Genomic DNA, 12,628 nt, shown 5'->3' with positions numbered 1-12,628 from the left:
TTTTTGTAGCCTCCTGAGACGCAGCTTTTTCATCAGATGTCCACTACAGTGGGCATCTGCTTTTTGGTCTTTATCTTTTGACTCGTTCAAGCTAGCCTACTAAGTGTGTTCTGTAGAGGCTTCCATGTTTGGTTGGGTTGCAGTTAACTTTGCCTTCTTTCTGAGACAAAATGGACCCAACAGTGGACACAAATGAATGGGCTGGGTCTCGGGAGGATAAAGTTTTTTTTTGTTTTTAAAGTTTGGATTTTGTTTTTTAAATCCTTTGCGTTAATTTTCCATTTTTTTTTTGCAATGCTTTTTTGTATTTTAGCTATTAGTTTTAGTGTTAGTCTTTGTTTTGCATTTATATGTTGCGGAATGCGACATTAAAACAAAGGGCAATCGGTATAGTGTATTAAAAGGACAATGAAAAGTGCCACCCCCCATGTAATATCATTTAATGATAACTAGACCGACGATTGTATTTAAAACATACTGCTGGTCATCAAGAATACATTTATTTGCAAGTTTTTGAAATTTATAATCATTCGATTTTTTTCCTTTTTAATAAAAAACAAACTTGTTCCTTGAAAGTAAACTACAATTTCCAAAGTGCTTTTAGACCTTACTTCAGTATCAACATACAGCAATAGGAAAATAATAAACACTGTAAATCTAAAATGAACCTGACACAGACAAAAACTAATGATTATTTTAATGATCAATTATTCTGTTGATTATGAAACATTGTTGTCATTTCCAACTATTTATTTCAAAAGGGACACTATTTCAAATTGACTGGGTGGAATTAATTACTAATGATTCAATTACTACTTTGGTTCAAAGCAAAGATGATTAGTCTGCTTCCATTGAATTCTACAGAAATTGAGGAAAATTACTGTTTAGCAGAGATGGAAAATCCAGGTCCAGAAAGTAAAAACCCTGCCAAAGTTTGGCTTTGGCCACACGTGCTTGTAATTAACTTGTAGTCAAATGAGCTCGTTAACACGCCTGTTAAGTGAAAGCACATGTGGCTAAAGCCAAACTGTGGCAGGGTTTTACTTTCTGGACTTGATTTTCCCATCTCTGCTGTTGGCGAGCTCATATTGCGCGGGTCTGTACAATTTTAAATTAAAAAAGCTGTGTAAATGAGCAATCTTTCTGAAATTAATCATCGGATAAAATTTTACAGTTGTTAGGTTTAGTCCCTTTTCTAATCAGAAGATGCCAAATGTAGTTGTTTTTATTTCAATAACAAGTTATTTTGTTAGTTTCCATTAACTATAACAACCTTGTATCAGACTGATAAGGAAGCTTTTTTTTTCCTCCCTGCTGTGCTGCTCAGTACCGAATCCATGAACCAAAAATTGGATACGTTCACAGTACATAACGGATGCCAAGAAAGCATTTGTTTCCTGCCATCAGTTCTACGTGTAGATAGAACATGCAGCCAAATGATGCATTCCTCATAAGAGACCTGTGACTAAATGAAATATAGCCTGGAGACCTTTAATGGGGCCTCAGCGCGAGCTAAGGTGGGGGTGTTTAGGTGCGAGCAGCTGCAGCAATCCCCAAAGAGAAAACCCTCCTCCCCCTACCTCCTCTCCCCTCTGTTCTCCTCATCCACCTTTCCGACGTAACACCACCCCTTTCCCTGTTCTCCGTCAGCACTCCACTTCTCATTATGGCCGCCTGACACAGCAGGTTCATTACTTTTGTGCAGCTCCTGCTGTCCTCCTAGCACAGCTAGAGTGGTCGGTCCGTACGCGGAAGAGAAGTGCAGTGTATGGACGTCTGTGTTTTTGGGATAATTAGACTTCAGCTTTTGTAGAGGCAATGAAAGGCTGCTAGTTCCACTCTTGTGCCAATCGCTCCACACACTCACATCAACTTTATTGCTGCCAAACTTGCCTTTTTTTCGCTGCTTTTTCATCCATGCGGTGCCTGGCGACACAGCCTGTGAGAGGAATTTTAAGCGGGGTACACATATAACAAAAATAAGGCTGAATTAGAACAGTGTACCCATTTCAAATCAGTCAGCGAAAGCCTGATTGCTGAATGTCTCTAAAATGTTATCCTGTGACGTAATAAACTGTATTACGCGGGTGACAATTGTTAACGTTACAATGTCGGCAAACTGGCTCCTCCCAGCTGCGATCCCTTCTCAAGGTTTCTTATTTTTCCCCAGATCATGTTTTTGAGTTTTTCCTTGCCCTTTTGGGAGCTTTGGTCAGAGCATGCTGTTGTGAATTTGTGATGTTCACTGTGATTTATTTTTCACTTGTGAAGCCCTTTGAGACCCTCTGGTGAGTAAGGGCTGTATAAATAAACTTGTCTTGACGTGACGTGGGCTAAGTCGTGGACTCCATGATTGGGATGTATAATGGGACGAGACCTTAAGGTTCAGCATGGATGAAAAAGCAGCGAAAAAAAGGCAAGTTTGGCAGTTTTCTTTGAAAAAAACTTAGTTCAGGCGTGTCCAAACCCAGTCCTCGAGGGAGTGCCCATCCGGCATGTTTTGGTGGTTTCTGTCCTCCTACCCCACCAGATTCAAATGATCAGCTCATCAGCAAGCTCAGCGGAAGCCTGACAACAAACCTGATCATTTAAATTAGCTGAAACATCAAAAACATACAGGATAGGTGGCCCTCGAGGACTGGGGTTGGACATGCCTGACTTAATTACTTGACTAATTTTGTGCATTAAATAGTAACTTGGTTAATTTACTTGCTTTTAAAAGTAACCTGGTTACTGTTGGAATTTGTAAATATGTTTTTACCTTGTTACCAGCTAATTCATGCGTGTTGGTTTAATCTCCCTTAAAGGAGCGATTTATGTACAATATAACGAATAAAATAATTAATAAACATTAAAGAAATATAAAGTACCTTTAAAAACTATTAAGAAGGCACTCACTCTTGATTGTAATTTGAGCTGAGCTTTATCTCTCAAGTCCAATCAGTTCAAAGACAGAATTCTGGCCTCCAACTTGTGAACAAGTTGGGCAGAAAGAAGTGCCACTAGACAGTTTCGCCCAAGGTTATATAGTTTACAATCAAGAAGAACACTCCATTCCGGGGTCCTCAGGGGGGAAAACATGATGTTTTGACGCCACCTGGTTTGGTCCAATTTCCTCATCCAAGGATGGTTCCAGGTCGGCCTGACTGACCCCCTTGCCCAGCCAAGTCCCTGAAAAACAGCAATCCCCCAAAGCCCCCAACCCCTTCTCCATTCTATCAACATCCACTTTCCGCCAATCCTCCGAAGAATGAACTTCTTCGGCCAAAGACCTTTTTTCCTGGCCCATGCTACACCATTTCGATGCCGTACCGAGGCCAACAATTAATTTGTTCTCCCTCCTTTGCCAAACTAACCTCCCCAATTGTTGATGTGAAAATAACAGCAGTCCTCTATCCATAACTTCAGTGACACAAATATAGCAAGCTGTTCCAGAACACTTTTTCCCTCCATTACCTTACCAATTATTTAGTTTAATAAGTAACAACTCAAGTTGGTTTGCCAATTACTGTATGTTCCACACTATAAGGCGCACCGGATTATAAGGCGCACCCTCAATTAATGACATATTTTAAAACTTTTTTCCATGTATCGGCGCACCGGATTATAAGGTGCACCCTCAATTCATGACATATTTCAAAACGTTTTCAATCACAATATAGTAATACTCAAAGTATTAACAATAATAACTCTAAACTCTCAATAGCATAATAACAATGTCAATATGACCAACCTTGTTCAACTGTAAACACACAAAAGAAACAGGTAAAGCTTACTTTATTGGTTCATTCTCCATCTACACATCTCAATATTGATCCATATACAGTATAAGGCGCACCTGATTATAAGGCGCACCATCCGCTTTTTTAAAAAATTAAGGCTTTTAGGTGCACCTTATAGTGCAGAAAATACAGTACTTGATTTGGAAAAAAAAAGAACAATTTACATTACAAGTTACTTAACATTCAGCAGATAGTAACATTGCTCCTAAAAAAAAAACAGCTCGCAATACAGATATATATTTAAAAAAAAAATGTGGGCCAGTGTTGCAATTTTGATGTTAAGTTTGTTCCTCGTTTTTTGTTATTGCGCACTGACTTGCAATTAGCAAATGTAATGATCTAAAAAAAACAACAACACGTCTATGGAGCTGCAATGATTAATCAATTAATCTAAACTAATTATAAAATGAATCAATAATCATTTTTGATCATTTACTCGTTTTGAGAATACTGTAGTTTACTGTAGTTTACCCCCCCACTCGAAGTGCTGACTATAAATAAGATTATACTCTTTAAAAATTGTATAGTATACCTAAACCTATATCCTTTTAACATTAACAAAAGAAAAAAAAGCAATATAAATCAACTTCCAACAACTGTTAATTATTTTTGACAGCGTTTATAAGGTTTACAGGTGAGTCCAAAACAGAAAAAAATAACCATGTGCATCAAAGTGCCTGAAATAATTCTTATTTTCTTGCAGTTACACTTCCTGCTCTTTCAATTCAAACCATATATAATGTAAAGATATATATTTTTTTGTGCAACATATCCCTTTCACTCTTTTGCCCATTCAAAGCATGTGTGGGCCGACTGACATTCAAATGCTGGTGAGAGAGGCGGGATGCGTGACGCAAATGGCTCTTATGTGCCCGCTTATGAATACTTTGTCAGCTCGAGTGGCGGAGCGTCTGGTCGGAATTCCTTTGATTGACAAACGCGCCAATGCAAGACGTTGCCGCGGCGACGGCAGCGGGGGGAAAAACGTCTTCCAGCAGAGTGGATAAGTAGACTGTTGAAAAGAAGAAGGTCGTGAACTCGGTGAATGAGAGTAACATAGACCGGCGGAACACCTATAAAATCTAATAAAGCCCAATATAGATCAAATAAATTAGTACTGCAGCTACTACTAAGGGTTGTGGCACAGCAACAAAAGAAATAAAATGATGCATGTCTATTTTTGTCGTTATAAGCGCTGAAACCTTAAATGTGGATAATGATGATGAATGTGTGTGTTATGTCTCTCGTACGCTATCGACTGCATGCTTGGAACCACGGATGACCTCATACCTGGTTTGTCCGATGAAATATCATAAATGGCCTTGAGCTCCAGACTAAGGGCTGCTTTATGTTTATTTTGTGTTTTTCACTTTGGAATAACTGCGCCAAAAGCTGTCACCTTCTCCCCAAGCCTTTTGCTGATGATTTGTAACCCAATTCCAGCTTTGGGAAGGTGGACAATCCTGGCCCTGACATCTTTTGACAGCTCTTTAGTCTTGCCCATGGCGGTGAAGAGATTGGAGTTGGAAAGAATTATTCTTAGAGGAGAAGCTCTTGGTTTATACACATAAATCAAAAGTTGAGGGCAGAAATTGGTACTCGGTTGCTTGTGCATAGCTGCATGATAAATGTAGGTGTTAAATTCCTATTTCGTTCAGTTTCGGTTTTATACATTTTTCACTGGTATTTTAATTATCTTATTTTGTTGTTTGTAAGACAAATGTATTTTCCTGCAATGGAAATTAATACTGAAGCCATCCACAGTATGCAGCAACTTGTAAAGAGTCATTTATGGAACTTAAAAATAGGTTTCGAGTGATATATTCTTCAAAATAGTCATTTTTTGCTTTGCACATTTTGGTATTTTTTCAGTTCAGCTTTATGATATGAATGACATGGAATGACTTATATAATACAGCTGTGTATTTTCCAGATGGAATAGTTTGAATTTCTTGAGCTTCTAAAGAGTTTGAGAGTATTTCAATTTGGAGGTGTTTCAACCTATTGATTCGTACTGTAATTTACCTAACAGTAGAAAGGCACATACTCTAATGTAAAGTAAGGCCTCACAGATGTTGTTGTTGTTGAATAAAATAAACATGTTTTTTCTCAATTAAAAATAAAAAATAAAATAAAAATCAATTCACATTATCGATGAATCGATCGATGTATTTTTTTAAAAAGTTACTAACAACTCAATTAATGACAGATACTTTCAACCTTCTTCAGCCTTACACTTGAAAATAAATGAACAAATAAATTATAAATATCTAGGAATAAATGCCTACTCATGAAAAAAAAACTGTAAAAAATGCATCTTCAGGATTAAATGTTATGTTATTTGTGACATTAAAACAAATTATGTACTTGCTATGAATGTTAGTTTATGTTGAAACTGATTTCAGTGTGCAATACATCATTTTACTCACATGATTTTTTTAAAAAAATAAATCAAGCATAAAATCATTGTTTTGGGGGGGTTTATTACTGAAGTAAAGTCAGTTTGACAATTCAGGGTGATGAATCCTGAGGTGGGACCACATGTTGGAGGTGTTATTATTATTTTTTGTTACTGTTGCTCCCATGCTGATTTCACCATTGCATGTTTTGCACACAGGCTTCCTGATGTAGGTGTGTTGACCAAATGAAATAGTGCCAAACTGCACTTTTAAACTTAGGTGCATCCAAGGGTTGAAGGGTTTGAAAAAAAAAAAAGACAGGAGTGTTAAATGTGTGGCCCGCATGCCACATTTGCGGCTGTCCGCACTTTTTCTTTACACAAACAAAACAATGATCCTCAATCGGAATGTATCAATCATTTAACAATAGAGAAACTATTCTCTTAGCACTATTTGAAACAAAAAACATCCCGTTGAATCAGCCTCAAAGGCAGCGCATTAATTTCTTCAGATCGGCCGGTTGGATTACAAAAACAGGCAGATACCGATATACGAAAAAATGTCCAAATATCGGCCCTGATAATCGTTTCGGCTGATAATCGGTCCATCTCGAGCTTCAACATTATTTTGTGTTTAAAACAAATGGCAAAAAGGAAACAATCAAATGTAAAAAAAGCCCTGATAAGTAGAATCTGGCACTGCTTTGCCGTTTAGTGTAAATCAACATGTTAACATGAGGGGAGGCGTGCGGGTACGGGGGGGGGGGGGGGGGGGGGGTGTCAGGCATGATGAATAAGGGCTCGAGTTTCTGCGTCTTTGCCTCATAAATGATTTAAATCCTCCAAGTATTAAATGCGCAATATGTTATCAGGGTCCCTCCATCCGAGTCTGCGGTTGCCCCCTCGCCCGCTCTCTGCCCCCCCCCTCGCCGGGCTGGCTCAGCATGGATAAAGATCACAAGCTGTGAATCTTAAACACACATCCCAGCAGAACAAAGGCCAACAGTGCGCCTTTGACCCCACAGAGCGTGTCTTCATCACAGCAGCGCACGCCCGTGTCACTTTTGTCCCGTCATCCTATGGCGGCTTTAATGTTTGGCTGGTCGTCCGAGGTGCGCAGCGACGCACAAACGGGGGCTGTCCAATGAGCTCTTATTACACGCCAGTCATGGCGCAGGGGTTTTCCCGAAAGGACCTTGAAGCGGTGCATGATGGGATATCGGTTAGAGCCCCGAGGTCTGCGTCGACACCTCCCTCTCGTTAACATTTGCGTCTTCTTTATACCCCCCGTGATGGCCATTCCTCCATCTTTCCATTTTATCTCCCTCCTCCCTTTGATTTTATTACCCGAGCGCACTGAAGCGGCCATTAGTCTTCCAGAGGAGTCGTCTTATTTCCTGTGTGAGTTAGCACGCTGTTGTGAGGCAGAAATGTGATGATACACCTTGGATCTGATACTATTGGCCTAATGAGCCGGAGCACGGCTTGCTCCTTGCTTCGTGGGACTCGTTTTTGAAGAATGTTGGACAAACGCAACCGGATTTGATGTTTTCCACAACAAATTTAGTTTACTGTCTTGAAGTTAAAAGGATACTTTACTTGTTTGGCCATTAAACAGTAAAAAGTTAATATTTCGATTGTAATTACTTTGATAACTTCATTGTTTTTTATGTACAATTAAAGCCTTTAACCCCTATTTTTCACTAGCCCGGGCTTATCATCACCCAACTTGGGCTGACTTTGAAAGAGTCATAACATCGTCAAAATTATATATTTTCTTTTAACCCTTCAAAACTTTCAGTGGCATCAGCTCTATCCATACATATCCATACAGCTCACCTGGTTTCTCGGTTTGGTCATGTGATGTCTCATCCAAAACGTCTGATTTTGGAGGTCATATTAATCCTTGCCTTTCCATTTAAAACACACTTGTTTAAAAGGTCTATGTCATTTTTAAACTTGAAACCAGTTTCTTTTTGCTGTTTGGTTTTTACACTTTGCCTCTGCAGCATAACGTTCATTATCACTATTTGTCTTTGTCTCAGGTTGTGCTAGCAGAATGTGCAACTCTCCTTTGGGATACTTGATTTTGAAAAAGCATACAATTACGCACAAGCGCACGCACACCAGTTTGACAGTTTTCCTCCTTACCCTCTCAATTTATTTCCTCTTCCCTCTCTCTTCTGGCAGTGTTGCCTTTTTTTTTTTTTTTTTTACTAACCTCTATTTGTCCTTCAGCACAATTTTAAACACGAACACACTTGCAGACACACATCGTCTCAAAGGCACACATTTGTTTAATCGTGTTTGCGGTCTGGAAATAGCCTCTTCCCTCCTCGGTGGTCATAATTAGCAGAGTCGATGCTTTGAAACGCTCCGACCGGAATATGATCATTCCATAAAATATAAGAACATGAGCACCACGGAGTGACATTTGAATGAAAATCACACTTTTTTCTTCTGTCTTCCAGTGATCTGCTGTCTTCAGAGTATGTGGAGAAGCATTTGTCAGCGAAGGGGAAGATGGTCGTCACTGCTGTAAGATACTGCAAATCATTCATTTTCTTCAACACTTCAGATTTGTGTTGCTGTCATAAACCCTGCAGCCCTGTTGTAGCACATTTTTGCTAATTTCATGCAGTGATGATCCTGCTTATTCTTTTCCCTCACCGGGCCCTTTAAATGTTTATTGACAATGTTCAGAATCAAACAGCCTCTCCTCAAATTGGACTCCGGTGGAAGTGGAGTATCGTGTGGTGTAAAACTTTGACTAATATGAGATTAAAAGTGATAACCTCCAACAATCTGAACGTCTGCGAGAGAGAACCCACTGAAGCTTGTGTTGCATCACATTGTGGAAGTGGTACTTTCAAGACAGATTAGGAGACATTCTGCTAAACTGCAAATTTGGACAATATTTGAAGGAACCTATGTCATATGTTGCTTGTTTACAAATCAATTCTCATTTGTAACGAATTTACAGAGCTTATGAGTTTCTTTACTCTTTGCCCACGATGATATTATTGGGTACACTCGATCCTGCCAAGATTGAAATCAGTGCACTTCCTGGTCCTGTGGTGCACTGCTAGCACAAACCGAAACATAAAATGACAATTTCACTACCCCTCCACTATTACTTGTCTGCGCTCGACCTCCTAAAAATGGTATGATACTACGACACTGATGTTATTATTATTTTTTTTGGAAAAGGCACATTTCTTACAAATCAAAAAAAAAAAAAAAAGACACCGTTTCCCTTTGTTATTCTGTCTTGCGAAGCTGACAGAAGTTGTATGGTGATTGTTTGCACATCTATAGATTTAGCAGAAATCAGTTTTAATTGAATCGTGTAATTTTGAATCGAAAATAGTTTTGAGTTGAAAATCGTTTTGAATATATATATATATATATATATATATATATATATATATATATAGTGTTACCATAAAATTTGAAATAGCGCAGTGACCTATGAAATGCACATATTTTGTAAAGGTTAACATTATTTGGCACAGTGAAAGTATAAGACAAGTTGGCTCCATTTTCTTAAGTGTGTCACAACCCTTGATAAGAGCCAGCGTGTATATTATTAGCCCTTGCCCCACCTAAATGGAACTGGGCCATAATCAATTGGATTTAATTAGTCCCATGTTTACCCTGCAGCAAGACGTCAGAGCAATGACAAGGGCATATTTGACGTTTTGTTATCGCTATGTCTCCTGGAAACTACTACTGTATACTTCACATTTCATATGTATTGCCTCATATCATTAAATATGGTCGAAAATGGAGGAATATTCAGTTGAGTCAAAAAACAAATGCAGGGCATTAGAAACGCAGTCAATGGCAACTCTTTGGGATTGTGACGCTGGACACAAGGATTTAATGTCCTGGCATGTCCAGCAAGCTTTTAACAGCGTAAACCAGGCGGGCGTCCCGAGGTGCGGTGCGTCGCTATGCGCTGCATCACGGCGGTAATTGATCCTGATAAAAGCTGAGTTTCCTAAGGGAGTCCGGCTTCCTGCCTTCCTAATGGCTGCAATGAAGCAACGAGGAACCAAGAAGAGATTGCCCCGCTGAGCACTTAGACCATGTACACTTACGTCTTTGCAAAATGAATGTGTTGACTTGCAGGGAGCGAGATAAGGAGCGCGCGTACATATTGTACGAGTTGTAAGTAAACGAGTAAGTTGCGAGGGAAAATTCTGATGGCGCTTGGGCTGTCACTGTTGAATCTTTTCGATCAGCCATTATTCCATCGAATAATCGAGTAATTATCACCTCTTTTATTCACTTTTTTTTCAAATCTGCAAATGAACATGAGCTGGAGTGGATATGAGTTGGTACTCATTATCTTCTATACACATAGTTTATTATTTTTTTGTTTTGTTTTGTTTTTTTTTAGAAAATTTGGCTATTCTAACTAAGGTTAGGCGATAGGGCAAAAAAATAAAATCTAGATCTTCTTTAAAAATTCTGGATGATTGCGATCGTAATCATTTTATTAATGTAATTAATAAATCCTACAAACATTTTTTTCAAGGATTGACAGGATTTTCTTGTGTTCTTATCCGTAAGTTATAGATTTGTAACACGCTAAGTGTGTTTCAAATCTCCCACATTGTGAGCGGTCAACGAACGCCTCGCCAGAGTAACTTTGAATGTGGTTGAAGTAGTTGTTTTATCTTTTCCCCGCGACGCAGCTCTACTACTTACCATAAATACCCGAAGTTGCGCAGCGTCCGTGTTTCACCGAGTGTACAGTATTTACCAAAAGATCACAATTAATAAATGAGTCAAATGGAAAATTTTCCATTATTCTCTAACTGGTGCACTCTTAATAGAATCAGCTAGAGACATCATAACCTTTAGATGATCCTCTCTGTTTTAGTAATTTTCCTTTGTGTGAACACTGATGGACTCAGACGGTGGTTCAGTCTGCTTGCTTCTTTTATTGAAAATGCCGTAACAACCCCAGCTAACACAAGCTGCTTTTAGCTGCAACTTGCACTTACTGTTAACAGTCAAATGACATCTGCCTTATAGCTCATAGCATTATGGTAATTATTGTAAGTAAGAATAAGGCAGATATAAACATGCAAATCTGCACGTCAAAACTGCTTTTTGTGGTGGACAGATCTTCCTCGAGTGGTGTTGAATAAGAAAACGTGAAAAAAACAAAACATAACGTACTTTTGGCATTGATTATGTGGGTCTTATATTTGGGGAATTACGGTAATTTGACTTATTGTCCAACCCTAATGCTATCAGGTTAGCAATCACTGTTAATATGCACTTTCACTGAATACAAATTAAATTTCATTTTCCCTGTAAATATCATTGAATGAGACTTCTTTTACATATTTTGAAAATGCATCAAGGCTATTATTACCTTCAATGATGAGAGCAGAAACATTTCTTTTGGAAATAGGTACATTAGATTGAGCTGCAAATAATATTGGACACAAAGTATCTGATACAATAAAGTTTATTTTGTCTTGTTGATATGACACATTTTGTAACTGTGTATGTATTTCCAGGGAGGCGAACACTGCTACTATCAGGGCAAAGTCAGAGACATCCCCCACTCCTTCGCAGCCCTTTCTACTTGTCATGGCCTACAGTAAGTACAAATATTACATGTGCGTTAGCAAGTACGCAAGCTGAGTCATATCCCCAATGACATCAATGCTGATTCAATTGAGCAAGCTTCTGTTTTGTTTTAACATTTAAAATCAGACAGGTAGGAAAAATAATCTTAATTTAGTGCCCTTTAAAACAGCCGACTATGCTATATGTAATTCAATGAATCTGTGTTCTTGCGATTTCTAAGCAGACTCTCAAGGAGGGCTAATATAAACATTTAACGTATAGTTGTGATATTGTACAAACATACTTGCATAAAAAAATAAGTAGAAAAGATTGCTGTTAGCTGAACCATGTTAGCATTAGCGCTACTTGGCTAACATTAGAGACTGTACAATGAGTCGCCTGACAAAAAAATTAGATTGAGTTGTGCATACCTTTGGATGAATGAGACAGGCAAATCAAAAAGGAAATATAAAATTAAACCCCTAGTGCGTGCGTTTGTGTTCTCGTGACTGCCAACATTGATGAGGTATATAAACAATCACGCATGCAAAGACTATTTTGCCAAGTCCGCCCAAAATATAGTGTCTATTTTTTCACAATGGATGGTAGGTTGATATGCTAATTATTGTGACAGGACTAACCGCATGACATCAACAGCTGCAGTTGAAGGAGTCCTCAGAAACACTTGAGGCTGTTGCTGTCATTTGCAGGAGTGAATGAGTGTTTGGAGTACTAAAATATTCATATTTATGGTGCGATTTGTTACAAGTGTGAGGGAATTTCATATTGAATTCTGCATTTTAATTGGGGCTTAGTTGTCACATCTGGACGATTTCAGTTCGAATGACTCAGCTCT

At 38.6% G+C, this 12,628-nt stretch overlaps 1 protein-coding gene across 7 annotated transcripts in view; it reads left to right on the top strand.

The window, feature by feature from the left end:
* The window catches only part of LOC148425320 (disintegrin and metalloproteinase domain-containing protein 22-like), a 64,798-nt gene that overhangs the window by 13,775 nt on the left and 38,395 nt on the right, over window positions 1-12,628 (top strand). For 6 of the 7 annotated variants that reach the window (XM_088409614.1, XM_088409612.1, XM_088409613.1 and 3 more), the window contains exons 4-5: window positions 8,652-8,718; window positions 11,721-11,803. In XM_088409614.1, the coding sequence (XP_088265740.1) occupies window positions 8,652-8,718; window positions 11,721-11,803 (150 nt within the window). Of the gene's footprint in view, window positions 1-7,423; window positions 7,582-8,651; window positions 8,719-11,720; window positions 11,804-12,628 lie in introns of those variants that run through there. The other variant, XM_088409615.1, reaches the window with a different exon arrangement.

Source organism: Hippichthys cyanospilos, chromosome 3, assembly GCF_059441005.1.
Source record: "Hippichthys cyanospilos isolate Australia breed blue-spotted pipefish chromosome 3, RoL_Hcya_1.0, whole genome shotgun sequence".
NCBI classification, from domain to species: domain Eukaryota; kingdom Metazoa; phylum Chordata; class Actinopteri; order Syngnathiformes; family Syngnathidae; genus Hippichthys; species Hippichthys cyanospilos.
The sequence above is the reverse complement of the archived record's forward strand: the minus strand, read 5'-3'. Positions and strand labels throughout refer to the sequence as shown.